At 34.6% G+C, this 24,826-nt stretch overlaps 1 protein-coding gene across 7 annotated transcripts in view; it reads left to right on the top strand.

Annotated features, from left to right (window-relative positions):
* LOC106080124 (ER degradation-enhancing alpha-mannosidase-like protein 3) overlaps nucleotides 1–24,655 on the top strand; it is a 98,634-nt gene extending 73,979 nt beyond the window's left edge. For all 7 annotated transcript variants that reach the window (XM_056041641.1, XM_056041639.1, XM_056041642.1 and 4 more), the window contains 6 exons: nucleotides 751–876; nucleotides 1,584–1,667; nucleotides 5,394–5,477; nucleotides 10,719–10,843; nucleotides 14,704–15,746; nucleotides 22,838–24,655. In XM_056041641.1, the coding sequence (XP_055897616.1) occupies nucleotides 751–876; nucleotides 1,584–1,667; nucleotides 5,394–5,477; nucleotides 10,719–10,843; nucleotides 14,704–15,746; nucleotides 22,838–23,754 (2,379 nt within the window). In that variant the 3' untranslated portion in view covers nucleotides 23,755–24,655. The remainder of the gene's footprint in view (nucleotides 1–750; nucleotides 877–1,583; nucleotides 1,668–5,393; nucleotides 5,478–10,718; nucleotides 10,844–14,703; nucleotides 15,747–22,837) is intronic.
* Nucleotides 24,656–24,826: the final 171 nt, after the last annotated feature.

Below are 24,826 nucleotides of genomic sequence, written 5' to 3'. Positions count from 1 at the left end.
TTTTGTAAAAAGCGCAATTTTTGCTTCGCTTTTGGGTCCCTGATAGGATGTGTGAGTTCCTTTAGTTTGATAAAAGAATAAAGAGTTTGCACATTTCATGTTGTGCTCATGTTATGTAACTCTATTGTTTTAAGATGTGTTTCAGTGACATACTTTTTGCTTCCAAAGCCCTCAGCAACACTTCAGCAGGAAGCACAGTGTTTTTTTTTTCCAGGCGTCATCCAATCTGGCATGGTTTTCAATGGCTTAATAAGTTATAGTGGCAACCATCTCCTTTCCAAGACCAGTTTTCTCTTAGCGGCATTTTCTCATGTACATAAAAAGTTGTACATGACTAATGAGCTTCTTCTGCTCATTCCTTTTTAAAAGTTTTCATCCAGCCTGGATATTTGATTACATTAGAACCTACAATATTTGGTGGCCATTCCCCTATATACCACCTGGGGAGACACTCGATAAAAGAACCACAACTCCACATGCATTTCCCTTTTCAGGGGCACAAAAAACAAAATTGAAAAAAAAAAAGCTTGCTTATGGTACCACTAAACTTAATCTGATTTTCTATTAAGGTCTGACATATCTATAAAAGACGAAATGTCTATTAAGCCATCCTGTGTCCAAACCTAATTTATACATTCTAAACAAGATCAACCCGTAAATGTGTATGCCAAATTAAGAGCATGGAACAACAATCTTAGCACATATAATTGTAACAAGTCTGAATTCTTCTGCATTATTTTTTTTTTCTAGCATTATGAAGCTGTGAAGCGTTACATTAGTCAAGGACCATTATTAGTTGATGTTCTTATGCATAAACCAACAAGTGCTGCTAAAAATTTCATGGATGCTCTTTTGGCATTTTGGCCAGGATTACAGGTATTAAAAGAATTTCACAATTTTTCATCATCTTGACCAACTGAAGAGGTTTGGGGTCGAATGTAAAAACCACTGTAATGCATGTTTTTAGAATAATAATACTTATAAAAACAAGCATACAAAATATTATACCTAAAGTTTGTGTAATTAATTATATATTAGCTCTTTATTTTGCACTTTAAGGACACTATAATTTCACAATCTTAAAGCCATTTATTAAATTTGTTATTTACTACATTTTCACTTGTATTTTTTTTTAACCAACATTGCAACAAAGAAAAATCACCTGGGCTACTGGTTGCACTTTGAGAATGAAAACATTGGTCTGGGATTAATAACTATCCTTTCCTCCTTGCACAAGCTATCATAATTAAAACATCACATCTAAATCCACCTTCTCTCAGATACCATCTCCTTCCAGATGTCCACAAAAGAAATTGAACTAAAGAGGACAGAGCTTGCTATAAGCTTGAAAGAAAGGCTATACAAAATAATTTTATAAAACAACAGCAACATTCTATTGATTTATCTTTTCTTATGGGATTTCTAATAATCACCATAAACTGAAAAAAGCATTGCCATTTCAGAAGGAGCATCAGACTAAAATTTCTAATAAATAGGAATAATTGAGGATAATACAGGGTTAAATATTTTTATTTATTTTTAAAATTTATTTCTAATTATTAACTTAATCTCTTGGTGCACAGGTTCTGGTCGGAGATATAGGACCTGCAGTAGAAACTCACGAGATGCTATATCAAATCATACAGAGACATAATTTCCTACCAGAGGTTGGCATTTTTAAATATTATTAAATGCTAATATTTTGATTTTTTCTTATAATTTTAGCTTTATTTTTAAAAATGAAATGGCTTATCATAATTAAGCAGTGTATATTTTATTTTGATAGAAAATGATTATAATATAAACCTAAACTTTAAAATAAATGTTTAACGTAAAATTTACATTTTCCTATTTTATCCCAAAATGGATTGGAGGAAAAATGCCCTTAGAATACTAAGTCAATGTATCAAGGAAGAGTGTAGCATTTACTTTGTTACAAAATCCCAGCCTTTGCCTTTAAACTAGAAATATTGCAACATTTGTCACTGATGAAGGTATGAAGTGTCAAACTTAGGCTAACACAAATACAGAGCACTAAAAAGGTTCTGCTTAATGTTCCTAGTACCAGGTGACCGAGCCTCGCTCGGAGGAATAATCTATTAACGAAAAATATTTACCCGAACTTAATTTTTTATGACGAAAATGAGCGATCTGATAGAGGACTACCAATCTGAAGTGTTGCTTTTGTGTTCTTTTAGTTCTAAATGACATCGTACATGCCATACATCGCGATTCGAATAGAAAGTCTCCCTGTAGTCTCGAAAAACAAATCTCACATTGAATCTTTTGCGATTATTGGCTTGGTAGAAAGTCTTTGCAGTGTAACTTCTCAAATGATTACGTTCAGAATTTAATTTTGCAATTCATATATCAATTATGGCTTTAGTACGAAACATCAAGTAATACAAAATCTCTACGTTATTGGATAAAACATACACTTTGTAACAAAAAAATGGCGCTTTTTTTCCTTAGAGACTTAAAAACATCGCATTAGTATTGTTATGACTTTGCCATGCGCACCACCGTCCAGGCTAGTGCAGAGATGCGCACTTCTAGTAACCAGACTAGAACAGGATGTTGACATGCAGAGACTAACGATTTCCGCCCAAGAGAGAGCCAATATGGAGATGCTGTGTTCAAGGCAGATGCCCCTTTGTGTTTGTCATGTCTCAATGTAAATAAACGTCTATGTCCTCGTTGAGTTGCCTCACTTAAGTTATTACAGTATTGTAAAGAAAGAGTTTCCCTTCGAGCACCTCTGTTATGCCGAACACCTTTAAGCTCACTTAAAAGCCTTTGGCAGATGTTAGAGCCCCATACGGGATATGTGCCCCGCCCAGCGTGACTGTCAGGAAGTTCATACCGGCGTTCACTAGAACATCACTGTTTGTAGTGCGGTCTTGCCACCGTATGTCCATGATGGTGTGCAAATATCTTTGGTGAAAGCGTTCAAGAAGTCTTAGTTGCTTTCTGTCAAGTACCCATGTCTAAGATCCACATAGAGATGTAAAGAGAACCACTGCTTGGTAGACACTGATTTTTTAGGCAGACGGAACGATTTATTTTGCCACACTCTTGCTTGGAGGCCTCCAAAAGCACTACTAACCCTGATCACATATCAACCTCCCTTTAAAGCAATGCGTCATTTGATACTATGGTTCCCAGATATGTGAAGTTGTCTACCACGTTAAGGGATGCCTATTCACGTTGACCTTTGGGGCTGAGTAGATTTTATTGGGTGACTTCTGGAACATGACTTTTTTACAGAGGTCTATGGTTAAACCAAAAGAGGAGGCAGCAGAATGAAAATTTGTTGACCGCGAGCTCAATATCATCAGGGCCGGCTTTAGGCCACTGCAACCTATGAGACCGCAGTGGGCCCCAAACTTTCATAAGCTCCGCTCTAATTCTAGGTGTAAATTCTTAAATTAAACCATTGTAACTTTTAACAGGGTTCCCGTGGGGGTTCCCGTGGTCTCCTTATTTTCAAGGAGCTCCCGGAAATCTCCTGAAATTGCAAAATATACTAACAATCTGGCAATCTCCTAAAATTATTGAAATCTCCTGAAAACTCATAAAAAATGTCCCTAAAATAGACAAAATTGTCATTTTGGAGTGTCAATCAATATGGTAAACGCCAATCCTACGCGCATTAAAAAAAAAAACGGCAATGTCAGCTTTCATTTAGTAAAAATGGAATGCAAAGACTAATTTATTTTCTAATACAAATTTTTAAGTTTCACTTATTATCCTTATCTCTACCCTGACTGAGCCGAGCGCAATCCATTTAACATAGGGCCCCACCAGTGTGTGCAAGTAAGGAGTAGAGAAGCTGTGTTATGACCATTTCCTGTATTTTGGTACGGGACAGTAGACTTCAAAGTTTAAACACATTGCAATAATTCACCAGCAACTTCCACATGACATGTCTAAGAAAAATACTGAATGTCAAATGGCAAGAAAAAATACCAGATACTGAAGTCCTTCGAAGAGCGGATCTGCAAAGCATCCACACAATCCTGATGCAGTACCAGCTGTGATGGGCAGGACACGTCTGCAGAATGGAAGACTGCACATTCCTAAATGACTCATGTATGGCCAATCGGCCAATTAAGAGAAGGAAAGTGCTCACAAGGCGGACAAAGAAAATGCTTTAGGGACACCCTCAAAGCTTCTATTAAAGCATTCAGCATAAACCCAGCCACCTGGGAGACAGAAGCACAGGACAGAGCATCATGTGAAAACTGGCGCAAAAGTTGCTGAGGAAAAGAGAACAGCGCTGGCAGAAGAGAAGCACCAAAGAACAAAAGCAAAGCAAATCTGCCCAGTGTGCAGCCGAACATTCCGAGCTCACATAGGTCTCACCAGCCACATGTTTTATGTGTGGAAAGCCCTGTATATATCTTTTCTTTTTGTTGCAAAGGATATTAAAATCTACATAATATTATGTGCATATGTAGTCTACACGTATTCCTATTGATTTGTTCAAACTAACTCATGTTCATAAAGAAATGTCTTAGTCCAGCATGCAGCCGTATCCTGTAATGTAAGAGGAGAAAGAATAAAGTCAGAAATGTTGTTTCTTTTGACTTAAGACTCATACAATAGCATTATAAGAAACTTAGTCCCAAAATTTAATTTTAACCCTTAAAATGCTGAGCTGTTTTATAATGAGTGCATACAAAATGGAATTACAATTCTGATGTTTAGAAGCTAACATGTGTGTATATATATATTTATATATACATGTTAGCCTCTAAACATCAGAATTGTAATTCCATTTTTGTATTGTTTATATATGTGTGCTTGGCCTTTGGTCTCACATCTAATCCAAGGTTCCTGGGATATGAGCCATTAGTAATATGGATGTAATAATTTACATCTGCTTGGATCTTTCCCAGATAGAAGCTTATTCAAAAAAGCAGATAGATACAAGATTTCATAGGTCTAGAGTTCCAAGAGTCAACTCTAAGACAATGACAAAGAAGAATATCACCTTTAGTCATTATAAGGTCTAGGGGGTATTGAATGATTTCCTGTGTAGTTGAAGAAGTGAAGTTAGTGTTCAGGTGACAAGTATTTGTGTATGTATATCTCTTGATCATCATCTCTATATTTATTTTTTTAAATGATCATTTACAACTGAAGTCTTTTTTTTTAGGTCTTGTATTATATCAAGTGACAACTTAGTGCATACAAGTTTGATTAAATACAGTGATAGACTGAGATAATAAAAAAAAAAAAAGTGATAATAAAAGTTTTGTTTTCTGACTTAACATCAGAACTTCTGGGGTCAAAATTACAGTGTTAAAACCTCACAGTGTGTGAGATCTTTACCAACATTATCCATGATCATGACCCTTTTTTTTTTATTATTCTTTTATTCCATTCAGGCTTTTACCACTGATTTTCGTGTTCATTGGGGACAGCATCCATTAAGACCTGAGTTTTTGGAATCAACTTATTTTTTATATAAGGTAACATTTGAACCTACTAGGTTCTTTTTTTTTTTCAACAGTAAATAACAACAACAAAAGCTCAGTGCAAATAAAATTTATGCTTTTGATATTTTCTATTTTTTGACAACTTAAATTAAATCAAAGTGTATGATCTCAAAATATTTTTTTTTTATTTTTTAATCAAGAATATCTTTTTAGAGAACAGAATATCATTTTCACTTTCACCTATTTGAACAAATGATCTGTCAATAGTCTCTCTCCATTTTTCTCTGTCTTTTGCCAGGATTCATCTCTAGCTGTGATAGACCCAGCCATTCATTGGTGTTTTCTTCCCATCACTTTTTTTGACTGCTTCTTCTTTTCCCTGGTACCTGGTACTGTTCCCTGAAGAAAGGTCTTTGCAAACCCAAAGGATCTCTTGATATGTTCATAATGTCTTAACAAAAGGCATGGGTGGGATCATGAACAATTATTCATCTTTTTTTAGATAAATGATAATGACTTCGTACAGTCTCTAATGCTTAATGATTCTCATCTGGTCATAAAGCCCATAGCTGTCTGAACCAGCATCAGAGGTCCATGAATTTTGCTGGGCAAGAGCTAGTCCTTATATTTTTTTTTGCTATGATCCAAAGGGTTTTAAATTGTTCATAAATATTTTTTTGGAATGAATTTTAATCTAATTTAAAAAAAAAGGATGTGATGTTCATAGGTAAATTAAAAATTGTCATGAAAAGAATGTCTTAGTTTACTTTGAATCAAAACACATTATTATGCTAAATAAACAAATTTGTTTTAAACTATTTTATTGGATTAAATTTTTAAAATTTTATTCTGAAGCAAATTTTGAAATTAAAAGTTTAAATAGAATAAATAAATAAAATTTAAAAGTACAAAATTTTAAACAAGTTTAAAAAAAAAATGATAAAGATGGGATTGTGAAAAATTACAATTTCCATTTTCCAAAAATATTTTCATCATAATGATATAATCATTAAGCTATGTATATATATCTATATCTATGATGTCAATATATATTTTTCTCCATGGCTATATAATAGTAAACAAAATTCCACTGTTATGCTATAAAAGTAAACTAGCCAATTACCCCTTTCAGACCTTGCAATCTTTAGGCCAGATGATGTAAAGATTATTTCTTTCTCTGGCCAATGGTCAATAAGGGTGTCTTGTGACCAGCACAATGACCGATTGCCTTTACTTTCCCTAACAAATGTCAGGCACCCATTGGAATAGAATGAACTCAAGGGGATCTTAAAAATCTCAAAATTCCAGTGAGATTTGAACCAGAGACCCTCAAGTACTGTTCAGCCGCCATGCCTCATGTCTTATAATAAAATCTTAATCATAAACACCTAGATAAATCCTTTTTTTATAATGCTATATTGATCTCTAGTTAAATGAATATAATTTAACCTTTTCCAGATCAGGCTCCATGCTCTCATCAGCCAGAACAGATAATCTGTTCTTTAGCATGACAACATTTCTCTTTGGAGGCGTACTTTGTGGCGGTGTTTTCTTCTGAGTTGGAGGAGAGAAGGGTCAATGTGTCCATCTGTGTGGCTATGGAAAATCCAATCTTAACCACAGCCTGGGCGTAGGTCTTTGTCAAGCCGAATTGGCCTGGCTGAAGGTTCACCAATTACTTGCCTGCACGGCAACCTCCTGTTTCCACACAGGGCGTCTCTGTCTCTGCGCATTTCGTACATCACCAATCCCAAGTCTCCAAGTGGAGGCTGGAGAACTCACCATGTACATAAGAATGAAAAAGCTTGCATTGCAGTACATAATCAAGCTAAAATCTAACCCCACAAACCCTGCTTTTGACTCCGTATTTAACCCTACAGATTCAGAACTATACAATCGAAGACCTAACGTCATACAGCCGTTGGGCCTTCGAATGAGAGAATCCATCCAAAATTTAACCCTACCCATTGACCAAATTTCTAAAATAGAAATCTTACAGAACCCTCCTTGGTTGATGAATAAACTCAAATTAAATTTATCCTTCCTTAATTTCAAAAAAGAAAATACAGACCCAAACACACTACAATTCCACTTTAGGGAACTGCAGGAGAGCTACGGAGATTGTGGCACCACTTACACTGATGAATCCAAAATGGATGGAAAGGTCGTGTGTGCCTGCTTCTTTCGGAACAAAACAATCTCCTGTAGACTCCCCGATTGATGCTCCTTCTCTACGGCCGAATTACATGCAATATCGCTTGCACTCATGGCCGTCAAAGCATCAGATGTGAGAAAATTTCTCATATGCTCCGACTCCAAATCTGCATTGCAAGCTTTGGGGTGGATGAAGACTGACATTCCATTGGTACACAAGAGCCTAAAGCTTTTGAACCAAATAACAGCTGACCATAGGGATGTCACCTTCATCTGGATCCCCTCCCATGTGGGCATTGAGGGAAACAAAGCCGCAGACAGAGAAGCAAAGAGAGCCCTAAATCAAGCGGTGTCAGGAACCCAGGTTCCCTGCTCGGACCTGAGACAAAGTATTGCCTCTGCCACCTATCGAGAGTGGCAGAACCGATGGGAGGCTGAGACTCACAATAAACTCAGGCAGATTGTGGCGGATGTCAGGTGGCGGCCCACATCTAAGGGTCTGACAAGGCGTGGTAGCACGACCATGTCCAGACTTAGGATTGGCCACACCTACATCACGCACTCTTTTGTACTGAAGAGAGAGGAGCCCCCACTTTGCGAGTACTGTGACTCTCGCCTCACCGTGGAACATATCCTCGTTGATTGCCCCAGATACCAGGATGTCAGGGCGAAATATTTTAGAGCGCACAACTTAAGAACACTGTTCGATAGTGTCGACCCTGGGAAGTTACTGGGCTTTGTCCTGGAGGTGGGATTTTCTACGAAGATTTGATTTGTGAAATTGTGAACTTATAATATTTACATAAGATTTTACTAAATTATTAAATTTTCACTAACTTTACTATTTTAACTGTGAATAGACCATGTTTTTTAATAACTTAACTAAATAAAATTTAACTCTTGTGGTATGAAGGGAGAGTAACCTTTTAGGGATGACATGGCCTAAATTGTGCCGATGTGCCAAAAAAACTCAAACTAAGATGGTGTGCACATGTTTAATTAGCCGTATTGATTTTTCTTGCCCTGCTCTTAGAGAGCTCAGGCGTATAAGTATTTCTGAGAAACAGAACACATCAAAAAATACTGTAAAGATAATTTTTTATTATTAAATGTAAAAAAAACAACAAAGAAATGATTATTGATTTTAGGTGGGAAAGAAGAAAAATGATATTGTTTCTGTAGCTGGAGAGACTATTGAAATATTGCAAACTTTTAAATACCTTGGAACTATCCTAGACAATAAACTAAATTTTACTGCAAATACTGATTATATCAGCAAAAAAGGGCAGCAAAGATTACGATTACTTTAGAAAAATGTCCTCATTTAATGTTAGTTAAAGGGCTTGGCTATGTTTTATCACTCTCACATCTGCAATATTTTAAGTTTTAAGTAGTTTAAATATCACTGCCTGGTATGGCAATCTGAACTTAAATATTAAAAATAATCTTCATAGAATCCTAATGCTGCTGGTAAAGTCATTGGCAAAAAAAACAAACCTCATTTGGGCAGCTGTTTGAGAAAAATATTCATTAAAAAAAAGCTAAAAGGATTTTAGAAATAAAAAATCACCCTTTTGATCAGGATTTTGTGATTTTACAATACAACGGGAATCAAATCATCTATCTGTCTATATCTATCTATATCTATGTATATATAATTCTCTTCTTCCCTCAAGAGTTTGGATGAGAAGCAAGAAGTAAAGGAACGATTACTCTCTTATTTCTGCGGAGTCACCTGAAATAACAAGAGGGGGGGGGAGAACACGTGGGTATTCGCACGTCGCTTCGGATGGCTGTGCGCTGGACTGTCAAACCCTTCCGCTCCCATCCCCCTTCGTAATGCGGGAGGTTTGGACTAAATAATTAAACTATCTTCAACTCTGAAGGAACATCCGATACATGTAAAACATTTTACAAACAAACATTTTACAAACACTAAATAGCAGCGCCGGACTTTACCATTGTGACCAAGAAGTCATGGAAAGAGAACAACTAATCTACTATGTTTTTTCACCCGTCACTAAATAGCATGGCCGGACTTAATCATTGTGGGGCCCTATGCGAAACGAATTTCGCGGGCCAAGTTTGGGTAGGGAAGTGGATAATAAGTGAAATTTGAGAGTTTGTATTAGAAAATAAATTCGTCTATGCATTTTATTCAAATATTTACTACGTACAGAATTACTTTACGAGCCTTGCGTGTAGAAAAGCCATACAGTATATCATAATAATTCTGTTTCCTACATAGATTCGCTCAATAGTAAGAATTACCAAATGTTTCAATCTTTCTTTGAGAATTGTTGACCTCAAGTTATTCTTTATTAGTTTGAGGCGTGAGAAGCTTCTTTCACCTGATTACACAATTTCGGGAGATTTCCAAGCGGTCCTGGTAAATCGACTGGAGGGTGTGGGAAATCTGTTTTAAGTTATAAAATGGTTTAATTTAATAATGTATACACCTTGAATTAGAGCGGGTCCTATGAAAGTGCGGATCCTTTGAAAGTGGAGGCTCACTGCGGTCGCCTAGGTTGCAGTGGCCTAAGACCAGCCATGCAAAATAGCGGCGTATGCTACGCAGCCGGTCGACTAGTTAAATAGAAACCATCTGAAATAAACTTTTCGCATGTAAATTATGAGTGAGTCTGGTGTGAATGTATTTTTTGGTTTTCTATAGTTATAATGTTTTGTTTGCAAAGAAATGTTTTAGTGCACTGCTGTAAGCCAGTGACATAAGTGGTGTCAAGTGTTTTTCCTTTTCTTTCTGTAAGCCTAGTGAAATAGGTGTGTCAAGTGTTTTGCCTTTGATGTCATTCAAAGGATTTTCATTCGATTATGAAACGTTTAAACCAATACAACCAACTTCTCCAGTTTTCGCAATGTGGCCAATGAGAAGTGAATTTTTTCCTCATTTATATACATATACCTTGAAAGAGCCGTTTTCAAAATAAAATTTAAATAATATGCTTAAGAGTATAGGATATGAAGTGATTGTCTCTTACTCAATACATACAGTTTATCTTATTATTATAAGAGGTTACTTTGGTAAATTATAGGGGTATAGCAGAGTTTGCTTAATGAGATTTATTTGTATTTGATATTTTATTTTTTTCTAACTTATAGGCCACATCTGATCCTTATTACTTACAAGTTGGAAAAAAAGTTTTAGAAAATTTGGAACAGCATGCCAGAGTTCCCTGTGGATTTGCTGCAATTAAAGATATCAAAAGAGGCACACATGAAGATCAGTAAGAAGGCTATTTAAATAAACAAACATAATTAGAATTGGAAAATAATCACAAGAGTCATCTCATAAGTTACAAAACCTCTTTTAAAACAAGATTATTTAAACATTTGCATGTCTGTTGTGTGATAATTTAATCATTCAATGTTTATTTAAAAATTAATCCAACTGAATCAATGGTTTTCTGAATGATTCTTGCTATTCATTCAATTTTAATGCACCTGAAAAGAACAAGTTTGTTCTAGATTAGAATAAGAAATGTTTTGTGTCATTTTTTATTATCCATATGACTTACTTTGGTTTAACTAAGAAGTTCAGCTCCCTTTTTTTCACTATTCCTGATCAACAACAAAGCCAGCTTTTTATCACAAATTGTGTCAATTCAAATGCTGCCAACTAAAAATGAGAATTGCTTTAAAAGATGTAACTATAGATTATTTCTAAAAAATAATTTTAGGTTACAAACAGTTAATTGAACTAGACGCTTTTTTGGGCCCAATCCTAATATGCCAAACAAATCCTATTATACGCATTTAATGTTGTCATCAAATTTATATTTCAAGTAAGAAAGTTTTTAAGCAACAGTAGTTATCGTATGTTTGTTCATGGCCATAGGATGGCAAAAGGGGGCATCATGTCCCAGGCCCCACACTGAGAGGGGTTCCACATGCAGAGGGGTGCCAAACGACTTTGAAGATGAAAAATCCAATTCTGGGAAACTATTTTTTTTAACAAATATTTTCACATAAATCTAATTACTTATTTTGTTTCTTTATCTGTCTTATGAATCACGTTTTGCTAAATTTAACTGTACAAGAGACCACTCACGTTTTATCTGGATACCATGATGGATACAACGCCTTGTGTTTATCGCAATTTAGCAATGTTCATTATATTAATCTAATTGGGTTTTCGGTGACTTCTCCATACATCCTGGTTCTTAATGTACTCTCTTTTAGGAAGTTTCTAATCCAGTAATATATCTGTCTCCGCACTCCCACGCCTCTTATCTTATGAATCAAACCAGGCGCCATACTTTATCATATGCCTGTTTTAAAACAATGAAAACTTAGTATGTGCTTTCGGTCCTTTGGAATCCATCTGCCATGCTCTGCACAAAGATGTTGACCTGGTCGATAGTGGACATTCCGGCCCCGAAACCAGCCTGTTCCTGATCTATATGACCGGCACTCTCAAGGCACCAAACCAGACGCTCATTTACAATTTTCTCAGCCATTTTTCCCCACACAAGATGTGTCGTCCCGAGACATGGCGTTAAAATGCGCTCCTCTTTGCTTAGCACTTTTGGAGCTCAAAAGTGCCCTACTTCTTTTCTATCATTGTGTATGCCTCCTCTTTCTCAGTCTGCCTTCATTGATCATCACTCTGTCTCCTTATCTTTAAAATCTCACTATGTCCTAGACCAGTCCGTTTGCCATGGACTGCGACAAGTAAGGGAGGATAAAGAGATCCTGGTGTTTGAGTGGTGGCTATCGGAGGATAAACCACCACAACACAATACTTTGGCTCAAGTTCCCCTAGACCTGAGGCCCAGATGGCCCGCTCTGGGTCAACTGGCTGGTCATGCCGAGCTGGAGGGCGGTGGCTGGAGGGTCAATCAGGGAGCTGCTGTATCGGACACATGTCCGATGCAGCAGCTGACTGAGTATAGCACCTGTGAAGCCCTGAGCTCCAAAAGTGCTAAGCAAAAAGGAGCGCATTTTAACGCCATGTCTACGATGCAGAAGAATCTGTGATCTCCATGTGGAAGTCATGCCACACAAGAGTCTGAACACCAGCAGAGGTGTAATCATCTCTAGAGACCTGCTGAAGGAAATAGTGGAGGGAATTGAAGGAGTCACCCATGCCCGGCGCATTATCAGGCGCAGGGATGGTGAGGAGGTCAAAACCGCCACTATTATCCTCACATTCGGAACTAGGACACCGCCAGAGTATGTGAAGGCAGGATACCTACGAGTTCCAGTGAGGCCCTACATACCTAACCCCATGAGGTGCTTCAAGTGCCAATGTTATGGACACGGTGCGGAAGTCTGCAAGAGAAACACTGTGTGTGCCAGATGTGCTGGAGAGGGTCATGAGGACAAGGGCTGCACAGCCCAGTTCAAATTCCCAAACTGTCACGCTGGCCACTCAGCCTACTCCAAGGACTGCCCTGTGTGGAAACAGGAGGTTGCCGTGCAGGAGTACAAGGCAAGAAAAGGATGTACCTTCAGCCAGGCAAAATCGGCTGTATTGGCCCTACCCAAGGGCCAATTCAGCTTGACAAAGACCTACGCCCAGGCTGTTGCTAAGATAGGAAGATCCATAGCCACACAGACGGACACACTGACCCCACCACCCCCTCCTCCTCCTCCAACTAAAAAGAAAACACTGCCAAAGAACACACCTCCGAAGAGACAAGAAAGCAAGAAATGGATGTACCTTCAGCCAGGTGAAATCGGCTGTATTGGCCCTACCCAAGGGCCAATTTGGCTTGACAAAGACCTATGCCCAGGCTGTTGCTAAGATAGGAAGATCCATAGCCACACAGACAGACACATTGACTCCCCACCATCCCTCCGCCTCCTCCAACTTAAAAGAAAACACCGCCAAAGAACACACCTCCGAAGAGACAAGAAAGCCCTGTTGTCAGGCTAAAGAACAGGTTCTCTGTGCTTGCTGATGAGAGCATGGAGACTGAGCAGCATGACAAAACCAACACTCCGGGAGAACCCGGAGACATCATGTCTGACACAGGTTCTCCTCAGAGAACCCAGCCAGACACCCCAATCTCTACTGAATTAGAGGTTGACCAAAATCCTTAGGGGAGAAATCAAAGCGGAGAGGATGCCCGAGGTGAGGGAGGAGGAAATAACTTCCGCTCTAACCAGAGAGATCTCCCCTCTCCAGAGAGAAAGACTTCCCCCAAAAGGAGGTTGTCCTCTTCTCCATCCAAACCAAAGAATAAAAATACCAAGGTCACTGGAATAAAGGGAACCCCTCCGGGGGCCTCCCAAGGCCTAATAGCTCCAAGTAGGTCATCTAGAATAAGCCATGGATTCCAGAATTGTACTCGGACCTGAGACAAAGTATTGCCTCTGCCACCTATCGAGAGTGGCAGAACCGATGGGAGGCTGAGACTCACAATAAACTCAGGCAGATTGTGGCGGATGTCAGGTGGCGGCCCACATTTAAGGGTCTGACAAGACGTGGTATCATGACCATGTCCAGACTTAGGATAGGCCACACCTACATCACGCACTCTTTTGTGCTGAAGAGAGACGAGCCCCCACTTTGTGAGTACTGTAACTCTCGCCTCACCGTGGAACATATCCTCATTGACTGCCCCAGATACCAGGATGTCAGGGAGAAATATTTTAGAGCCACTAACTTAAAAACACTATTCGACAATGTCAACCCTGGGAGTGTACTGGGCTTTATCCTGGAAGTGGGGTTGTCTGCGAAGATTTGATTTATGAATTTGTGAACATGCACTATTTACATTAGATTTTTACCAAATCATTAAATTTTTACTACCTTTACTATTTTAACTGTGAATAGACCTTGATTTTAATGATTTAACTGTATAGAATTTAGCCCTTGTTATGTAGAGAGAGAGTAGTCCTTAAGGAACTGCAGACACGACATGGCCTAAAATCAAAATCAATCAAAACAACATAACCTCTATGTACGAATATTGTTTTTTTTTTAAAGTATAATGGATTTGAAAAGCAAATTGTGGTTTAAATTATATTTATTTTTTAAATTATAAAATATGTTTTTATTCTTTATTTTAATAATTAATCATAAATATATTAATTAAAAAATTCTGAGTGCTAAAGCTATAAATATTCTTTTTCACAGAATGGATTCTTATGTATTGGCTGAAACATTCAAGTATCTATTTTTACTTTTTTCTGAAAAAGAAGATGTTTTGTTGGAAATAGATGATTTTATTTTTACAACAGAAGCACATATTCTTCCTTTGACACTGTCTGTTGGCAATTATTCTTGGAAGACAAATGCAAAAGTTAAAACAGATATTTACAAGTTTGACATGATGTCTGTAGCAGAAATGGCAAAAGCTGTTGATGATGAAGATGTTATTAATTTTGTAGACTTAGATGAGGAAAGAGGTATTTGCCACAATTACCATGTAACTCATACTGAAGGACCTAGTTATCCACACAAATTGAGACATCAATTGCGTGATCTAGTCGACAAAACTCACCCACAGCTGAAGTCTGATCGGCCTAGATTAAAAGCTTCAGATTTTGTAGCTAGTAATAAAGAGCATTTAGAATTACTTCATCATATGGGAATTAGATTGGCCACAATGCAGGATGGACGTATACAACTTCTGCACACAGCTTCAGAAGCTTTATCTCAAGCTTACGCTGAAGCTGGATTAGAATTCATGCAGGAGATGATTTCTATAAGCCAAACTCAACAATTAGAAAGCCATCATGAACCAATGTATATAAGACTTTTATCTGAGCCATTTAATGGAGATATAATTTATCGTGCTGGACCAGCACAGTTTGGCTATGACCTCACTAAATCTCCACCTGTACAAGGGTATTTAGCTTTAGCTAAACCTTTAAAGGGTTGTTCAGATTTAGAAAATGGAGATGACATTAAAGGAAAGATAATAATAGTGGAACGAGGAGACTGTATGTTTGTAGATAAAGCAAGAAACCTTCAAAAAAAGGGAGCTCTTGGTGGCATAGTTATTGATCAAGCTCAGGGATCATCAAGTGAACTTGTGAGTCTTTTTGCTATGTCAGGAGATGGAACAAATAACGTCATTATACCCATGGTATTTCTCTTTTGGAAACAGGGTCAAGATTTATTGGAAACTATGCAAAGATACCCAGATGTGTTGATAGAATTAAGCTCTAAAGAAGGTATGTTAAACATATGAAATAACCAATGAAGATAGATGGGCTTTACCAATGAATATAGATGGGCTTTAAGTGATCTAATTCAATGACTGATTTCATTTTTTAAAAATCTCATTTATATATTTTTGTTTTATTTCTTTAAAAAAATTTTTTACTAAGCTTTTATTAACTCATTTCCTTTGTCTGCCTGGGTAGAATCTTTTTAGATCGTGTTGTAAGCTTTAAATAGTATAAAAGTAGACTATTCTGATGAGCTTAAAGTTTTTTTCATTCCCCCTATTTGGGAATTGAAGAAAATAAGGCCTTACAGTTCTATACTGGACCTGTGACAAATGTCATCTAGGGAGAGATGGGAGACCAAAATGCACTACAAACTTAAAACAGATTGTGCTTTATGTGCGACATCAGTTCAGATGCCAAATTATATCCACTACCTCCACTCTCTAGATAGTGGTTAAAAATTATTTTATGTCAATCTCAAGGGGCACACTTTAACATTAAAGACTTTCAGATTTTATTGGGAAGATATGATAAGGGAAACAAAAATTGTACAAATATACTATATTCGGTACTCAAAGCTGTCTGTCTATCCTTCTGAGAAATGTGGATGTATGAATGGATTTAATCCCCTTTTGACACGTTTTTTTCTCCCACTTCCATTTCATGAATTAAGTTGAAATTTTGCATAATTGTTCATATTCAATGACAATACCTTAATCAATCCAAAAATTAACCAAATAGTACTAAATAATTAATGTTGTTTTATATAGCAGAAAGGGACCTAAACCCTGCCATTTTCAGATAAATGGCAGTAATTAGTGGTTCTTTCCCATAGATAACTTTTTTTTTTAAAGTAATATTTCTTCTATTGCTTGTTAGCAGCCCCTTTAAGGGGAATAGCCGCTATTGTGTTTGTGCAAAATGTCCGTCTGTCACACTCAGATCTCAAAAACTAGAAGAGATATCAAAAATAGTATTTCACCATGCGATGCAGCTTGAAAAGTTAGGTGCAACGGCTACTTTTGGTTTTCTAAAAGCAAACCGTTTAATTTATAAAATTAATTATGCAAGCGATTTTTTTCAAAAAAATTCACCAATTCTAAAATAATTACGTAAATGTAAGGGAGGCAATGTTGCAATATGTTAACAAAGTATATGCAGCATCACTAAGTCAAATATATTTATAAAATGTACAAGAAATGTTCACAACAAATATCAATATTAGTTAAAGATGTTTTTTCTGGTCAACTAGCTGCTAAAATTAAAAGAAAACATTTATATTTGTTTATAAGGGCTAAGAATGCACTTTGTATGTAACTATCACGCACATTTTTTAAAATGGACTTTTTATGCAGCGACTTTCGTGCAGTAGTGTGACTATCATCTGCAAGACATGGTGCTATCAATTCCCTCAAATTTTAAAAATAATCAGATTTTATTTATATTTTGTTTAATGCCCCCATCAGAATAAAAGAGGCTTATTTTTGTGCGTTTTTGTTTGGTCGGTCGGTCTGTCGTCACATTTAAATAAAATACTCTAGAAGCTTTTGAAAATCTGCTTTACCCTTTAATGCTCCTCCCGTAACATCTCAATAGTTTTAAGTATCTATAATTGATTGTTCCGGATGTTTTTGTGCAAAACTAATCAATGCCAACGAATGTTTATTTGCTCTTCTAACCTATATTACATTTAATTCCCATGCTTAAACATTGCAAAAACACAAGATCAATAATATGTTGTTCCGTTTTTTTTATGTAAAAATCATATAAATGCTAAATCAAAAATCTCTATACTGACCGTAAAATTAACTGTAAAAAGAATCCGGATATTGTTTTATAAAAAATTAATAATGTCAAATGGTTGTTTGAAATCGCATAATTGACAAATATTCTTTGACAATACGTTACTATAGTTTAATTATCGATATCAAATTGTTCAGTATTTTCATCTTTGAACAAATTTAAAAAATATCGACAATAAGTTGTTCAGGATTTTAAAAAAAAGAAAGTAATTTACTAGAAACGATTATTGAATATCACTTATTTTACATTAAATTTTCTTGCTGAAACATAACAAAAGTTTTTTAATCGATAAAGAATGTTCCGGATTTTGTTTTGAAAAGAAATCGACAAACATTACTTACATTTTCATACAAATCGTTGCAAAAAAATTCCAATTTTTATATAAAAAATCTACTAACGCCAAATAACTGTTTGAAATCCCTCTTCTAATTAATAACAATCTTCGCATTTACGAAAAAATGTTGTTCCGGATTTTTTTTTTTTTTAAATATTTTAGCTCTATTTTTTTGTAAAATCTCACTTCTCTCTTACAGTACATTTAATTTTCTAGCTAAAACGTTACAAAATCTAATTATCGTTAATATTATGTTCCGATTTTTAAGGAAAACAACTTCCAAACACCAAAGTATGGAATGAAAATCTCTCCTCAAGGCTGTGGTACATCTAATTTTTATACAAGACCATCCCAAAAACTTAATTAACAGTATTACATTTATCTGGAATTCTCTTTTTCTCTTACTATTTATACAAACATCCGGAACAATCTATTATATATACTTAAATCTATTGCGTTCATACTTAAAACTATTGCGATGTTTCGAAACGAAAATTAAAGTTTAATCAAATTTTCAAAGCTTTTAGTTGTTGTTTTTGTTATATTAACATTCTATTAGAACTCAGTGCACCAATGTCGTTAAATATCTCGTGTTAATTAAGACATTTTTTTGGTACTACCCATTGTGACGTATTGGATTTTTTTTCCTTTGACGTCATATGAATGGATTCTTTAAATGTAATGCTAAAAAACTCGGTGCACCAATGTCTATGGACCCTCAAAAATTGCTCGTATTGATGAAGGCATTTTTAGTCTAACTAGGCCGTGTAACGTAATTGATTTTTTTTCCCTTTGACGTCATATGGAATTAATTCTTTAAATGAAATGCTAAAATAACTCACTCGGTGCACCAATGTCTATGAACACTCGATAACTGGCTCGTATTGATGAAGGCATTTTTTAGTCTAACTAGGCCGTGTGACGTATGGATTTTTTCCTTTGATGTCATGTGGAATTAATTCTTTAAATGAAATGCTAAAAGAACTCACTCAATGCACCAATGTCTATGAACACTCGATAACTTGCTTGTATAGATGAAGGCATTTTGTTTTTGTCTAACTAGGCCGTGTGACGTAGTGTTTTTGTTTCCTTTGAAGTCATATGGAATTAATTCTTTAAATGAAATGCTAAATGAAACCTAAATCTACTAAAATTAATACAACAGCCTCACTAAACAAACCTACTAAAGAAGTAATACCAAAATACCTTAAAACCTTAGTAATAAATTTTCAAAGCATTAGGAACAAAACAGCAGACTTAGAAATTCTATTAGAATGTGAGAAACCAGACATAATTGCAGGAACAGAAACTTGGCTACATCCTGAAATTTATAATGCAGAAATTTTCAATAGTAATTATGAAATTTTTAGAAAAGATAGGGCTGATAATCATGGAGGAGTTCTTTTAGCAATAAAAAACACTCTTATAGCAGAAGAAATTACCTTACCTAACTCAAAAAATATAGAATCAACATTTTGTAAAATTAATACCACCTCAACATCCCTAATAATAGGCAGCATTTACAGACCACCAAATTCTAGTTTAGAATACATGCAGGAACTATGTAATCAGATTACTACACTTAAAGAGACAAATAAAAATGCAGTTTTTTGGATTATGGGTGATTTCAACCTACCTTGATATAAATTGGAAAACACTAACCATAGATAAACACCAAAACCTTAAGGACATAAATGAGCTTTTCATAGAAACTTTACACAACCTAAGTTTAGATCAAATCATTAAAAAGCCAACTAGATTAAACAACACATTAAATCTCTTCTTAACCAACAGACCTGGATTAGTAGTTGATTATGATATTATCCCTGGTCTATCAGACCATGAGATCATAAAAATACACAGTCAGATAAAAGCAGTAGCCAATGCTAAACCCAAAAGAAAAATCTTACTCTGGAATAAATGTAACCTAACACAACTACACCAAGCTGCATTAAACTTTCAACAAACATTCTTATTAGAAAAAGACATTAACCAATCAGTCGATGACCTCTGGAATTTCATTAAAAACCATCTTAAAAGCATTATAGAAAATCACATATAAACTAAATACACATCAAACAAAATAAATAAATGCTGGTTTAATAATAGACTAAAGAAGCTTTGTAAACAGAAGGAAACAACAGGCATAGCGCCATTAAAAGATGAACATAACATAATACATAATGATAATGAAACTAAAGCAAACATCCTAAACAAATACTTTGCATCAGCATTCTCAGCCCCAGGAGACAAAGACATATTACTAAATTTGAACCAAGTAGACAACATAGAAGATATAGTAGTACAAGAAAATGGAATTAAAAAACTATTAGCCAACACCTAACCAAATAAAGCGTCTGGACCTGATAGTATTCCAGCTAGATTACTCAAAGAACTAAGCAATGAGCTAGCCCCAAAAAAATACTCTTTCAGGCTTCTTCACTCAACCAGGGCAGAGTACCAAAGGACTGGAAAGAAGCTAATGTCACCTCCCTATTTAAAAAAGGAGAAAAATCTGACCCAGGAAACTACAGACCAGTATCACTTACCAGCATCACATGTAAAATCCTAGAACACATAATATGTAGCAACATCATAAACCACTTAGACAAACATAATGTCCTCACCCCATACCAACATGGCTTTAGGAAATATAGATCATGTGAAACACAACTAATAGGACCAATTGATGATTTTTTAAAAGGTTTAGATAATAGTGAACAAATAGATGCTATCTTACTAGATTTTTCTAAGGCTTTTGACAAAGTTCACCACCATAGTTTACTTAAAAAAATTAAAATATTTCGGCATTAATGGTCCACTGCATCAGTGGATTAAATATTTTCTGATAGGGAGAGAACAAACTGTAATAATAAATGGCTCTAAATCAACACCGATAACAGTTAACTCAGGTGTACCTAAAGGAACAGTCTTGGGTCCACTACTATTTTTAATTTACATAAATGATTTACCAAATTGCATTACTTCAGGAACAAAAGTCAGATTATTTGCAGACGATTGCATAATATATAGAACAATAAAAACAACACAAGACACAGATATTTTACAAAGAGAATTAGATGAGTTACAGAAATGGGAATGAAATTGAAGCATTTCTTTCCACCCAGAAAAATGTCAGTTGTTAAGAGTAACAAAAAAACTAAAACAAATTAATTCCACTTATCTTATTCATGGCAAACCAGTAACACAGACTAAAAACGCAAAATACCTAGGTGTTATAATAAATGAAAAACTGTCATGGAATCCACATATTGATGAAACTACAAAAAAGTCAAACAAAGCATTAGGATTTATTAAAAGAAATTTCTATAAATCAAATAAGAACATAAAACTAAAATGTTATTTAACCTTGGTTAGGCCAATAATAGAATATGCATCCTCCGTTTGGGACCCCTCAACTCAAGATAACATTAAGAAACTGGAACAGACACAAAATAGAGCAATGAGATTCATAACAAAAGAATATTCACATTTGACTAGAGTAACACCTTTAGTAAAATCACTAAATTTAGAAAACCTTCAGGACAGAAGGCTCAAAAGTAAAGTAGCAATCATACATAAAACACTGAACCATAATCTTCAAATACAAAAACAAAATTTAATAAAATACTCTGAAAGACACAAAGATAAAGGCACATTCCTCGTCCCTTATGCTAGGACAAATTTGTACAAATACTCCTTCTTCCCTAGTGCTATTAGAGTATGGAATGGGTTGCCTGAGGAAGCCAGGAAAACCAGTGACTTGGCAGAATTTAAGTCATTGGTTAATATGCATGACTAAATGCATGACGCGTAGGACGTAATCCTCTTCTTTTTTGAAGTAACTTCTGTATTATATAAGATAAGAAGATAAGGTATAGTAATGTTTATTAAACCTCGTTATCTGACTCTTATTTTAAAAAGACATAGGCCTATATATAATAGCTAGATTTAGATCTTATCTAGATTTTTAAAACTAGATCTAGATTTTTTACAGTATATCTAGATTTTTAAAACTAGATCTAGATTTATTTTCTAATAATAATAATAATAATAATAATTAAAATCATTCTAGGTCTAGTTTAAAATGATATAGACTAGATCAAGATATAGAATTTCAATTTCTAGACTTAAAGTATAGATTTTGATTTCCAAACGTCTAGATCAATATTGCAATGTTATAACCTAGTATACTAAAACTAATCTACTATTTTTTAATTTAGGGCAATTTAGACTAATGTTGCATTCAGTCTATTGTTAGACTGTCCAGAGAAATATATAGAGAAATTTTCAAAGACATTGTCAGTAATATTTTAAACAAACAGATTTTAACTATTAAATGGGTGTTTTAGAGTCTATGAGTGGCTAATTTTGAGGATTGATTTGAGAAGACTTACTGAGCATGATTTGGTTTAATGTATTATGCATGTTCTGTGTACAGCATTATGTATATAAATACAATTTTTTAATATCTAGAAATGTCTATTCCCAAAATAATCAGAGCTTAGGACCCTATGCATGTAGAAACTAGCTTCTTTAAAACAATGTTTAAAAAAAAAGGAAAATAATATCATATTGAAACTTGATAAATATTAAAATTTCCCACAAAAATTAGACTCTTGCAGATCACTGGACCACAGTACCTTTCCTTAGCGGTAGTTTATGTATGGCACATTCATTAAGAATCCTTGCTTGAAAATAAGAAAAATGATTACATAGCCTTCTTATAGCTCAAATGAAAGCCTATAAGCATATTAGCTTTCCTCTTTCCCAAAAATGAAAATATAATTTTTCATTTTCTAAAAAGTCTGTATGAAATTTCTAACCATTTAGATATATATATATATATATTTGTAATGGCTTGACGCCCTTTTTAAAAAAAAATATCTCTGACATAAAATACAATTACTTGGAAGACATTATTATTTTCTCATTTTGACTTTGTATTTATCCACAGCATCTTTTTCTAATACAACTAATAATCAAGCATTAGAAAATGAGTCTGGTGATCAGGAATTTGTCAGTCTTATTGAAGAGCCGACCAAAAATAAAGATCCAACTAGTTCTGCAACAGATGTTCTGGGAGAGACTAATGTAGTTAAAAATACAGATGACCATGCTTTTTATCATCATGAGATTTTAGATCTAGCTTCACAAAAGTATTATTTGAAAGCTGGTACTAAATATTTTCATTTACATGTGCAAGTGACAAATGAGCAACTTCATTCTGATACTGATAAAGTATTGCAATATGATCCCTTACCTGACGGCTCTAAAATGTTCACAATTTTCTTAAGCACTACATTTTCTAATTCTGAAAAACCTAATTTAAATGAAATTTATTTAAAAGTGTTGAATGCATTTCAGCATCACACAAATCTAGAACATTTGGAAAATTCATCCAACTACATGAAAGCCTTGGCAAGATTTATGGAGTCTGCTTACTTTTCAATAGATCGTATTGATCAAGTTGCTTTAGAAGTGATGCAAGATTTTACCAAATACATTAAAGTGAAATATACTTTTCCTCACGGTGATAGTGTCTTTCTTACTAAAAGTAAATATGTAAATGAAGATTTAAAAATCTATTCTAGTAATGTTAAAGATTTTATTCAAAGCAATGGCTTGTCATCAGAATTAATTTTAGAAAAGACTGATACAGGGGTAACCCCAGAACTATCTTCTAATAGTAAATCTCTCACAGATGTTTCAGATAAAACAACTGATTCTTTTACATCAGATGCAGCAACAAATTTAGTGAATGAAGTTAAGAAACATTTTGAAGAAAGCCTTCAAAAAGACTTGGAAAGCAAAAGTAATAAACCAATAATTCAATCTCCAGAAGAAGACATACACAAGAAAGATGAACTTTAGAATGGCTCAAAAACTAATTTTAATAAATGATACCATTTTTTTTTCATTACCTCAGATGTGGTGGACAAAAGGATTATTAATGTTTGGATTTTTAAAGAATATTTTATTAGGCCAGAATAATTGTTATTTATTACTTAAGCTATGTCTTCCTCTTCTATTAAAATGAACTCACTGTTGGCTCAGCATTTTTGTAAGCTTCCAAAAAACAAATTTAATAACCTAAAACATAAAAATTGTAGCTTAAGATGCTGCTATTCTTTCATAGAGAAAGCAATAATGTACTTCAAAATTAAAAAAAGCAGCCTTTTAAAATTTTGATTAAAGTTTAGATATTCCTTTTTAGCACCTTTTACCATGGTCTTTGCTTAATTAAATATTTTTTGTAACACTTTAATTAATTTTTCAGTAACTTTGTTAATTTTAAAACGGTTGTAAGGTTAGGGTTAGTGACAGATAGAATTCCTATTTAGACTTTTTTTTCTTTGATAATTATAATATATAATCCTTGTGTATTGTTTTTTTATTTATTGCCGAGAATCCCTTTAAATTTAATAATTTTTTTCAACAATCATAATTTTTTATGAACATTGATCAAATATGAAATCATTTAACTTAGTTTTTGTAGGGCTGTGGAAAAATGTGTTTAAGTTCATTATATGTATATAGGCTTCTTGAGACAGACTCATTTTATCAAATTTATTAAAGGTTTGATAAAACAATATTTACCTATCTGTTTGTGTATGTTTTTGCCTTAACTAATATTGTTAAACTTTACTTAGTAATGACTAAGTTTGAATGTTAACGTTATCTCTCTTTAATAGAATCATTGTTCAATATAGATATTTCATTCATTGCTGTAATCATCTTAGTGAATTAACTCAATAAAATGCCTTTTATTCGTCTTAAGTTTTTGCTTAGTCTTATTAACATTTATTGTTTCTGTATGAATGGGCTGTCTTTAGATAGAAATTGAAGTACAGTCTTTTAAAGTGTGAGGAGAGTGATGGCTGAGTTGTAAAGTGCTTGGCTTCCAAAGTGGTGCATCTCAGATTCAAGTCCTGGTGAAGACATG

Source organism: Biomphalaria glabrata, chromosome 9, assembly GCF_947242115.1.
Source record: "Biomphalaria glabrata chromosome 9, xgBioGlab47.1, whole genome shotgun sequence".
NCBI classification, from domain to species: Eukaryota; Metazoa; Mollusca; class Gastropoda; family Planorbidae; genus Biomphalaria; species Biomphalaria glabrata.
This window is presented reverse-complemented; position numbering and strand designations above follow the sequence as displayed.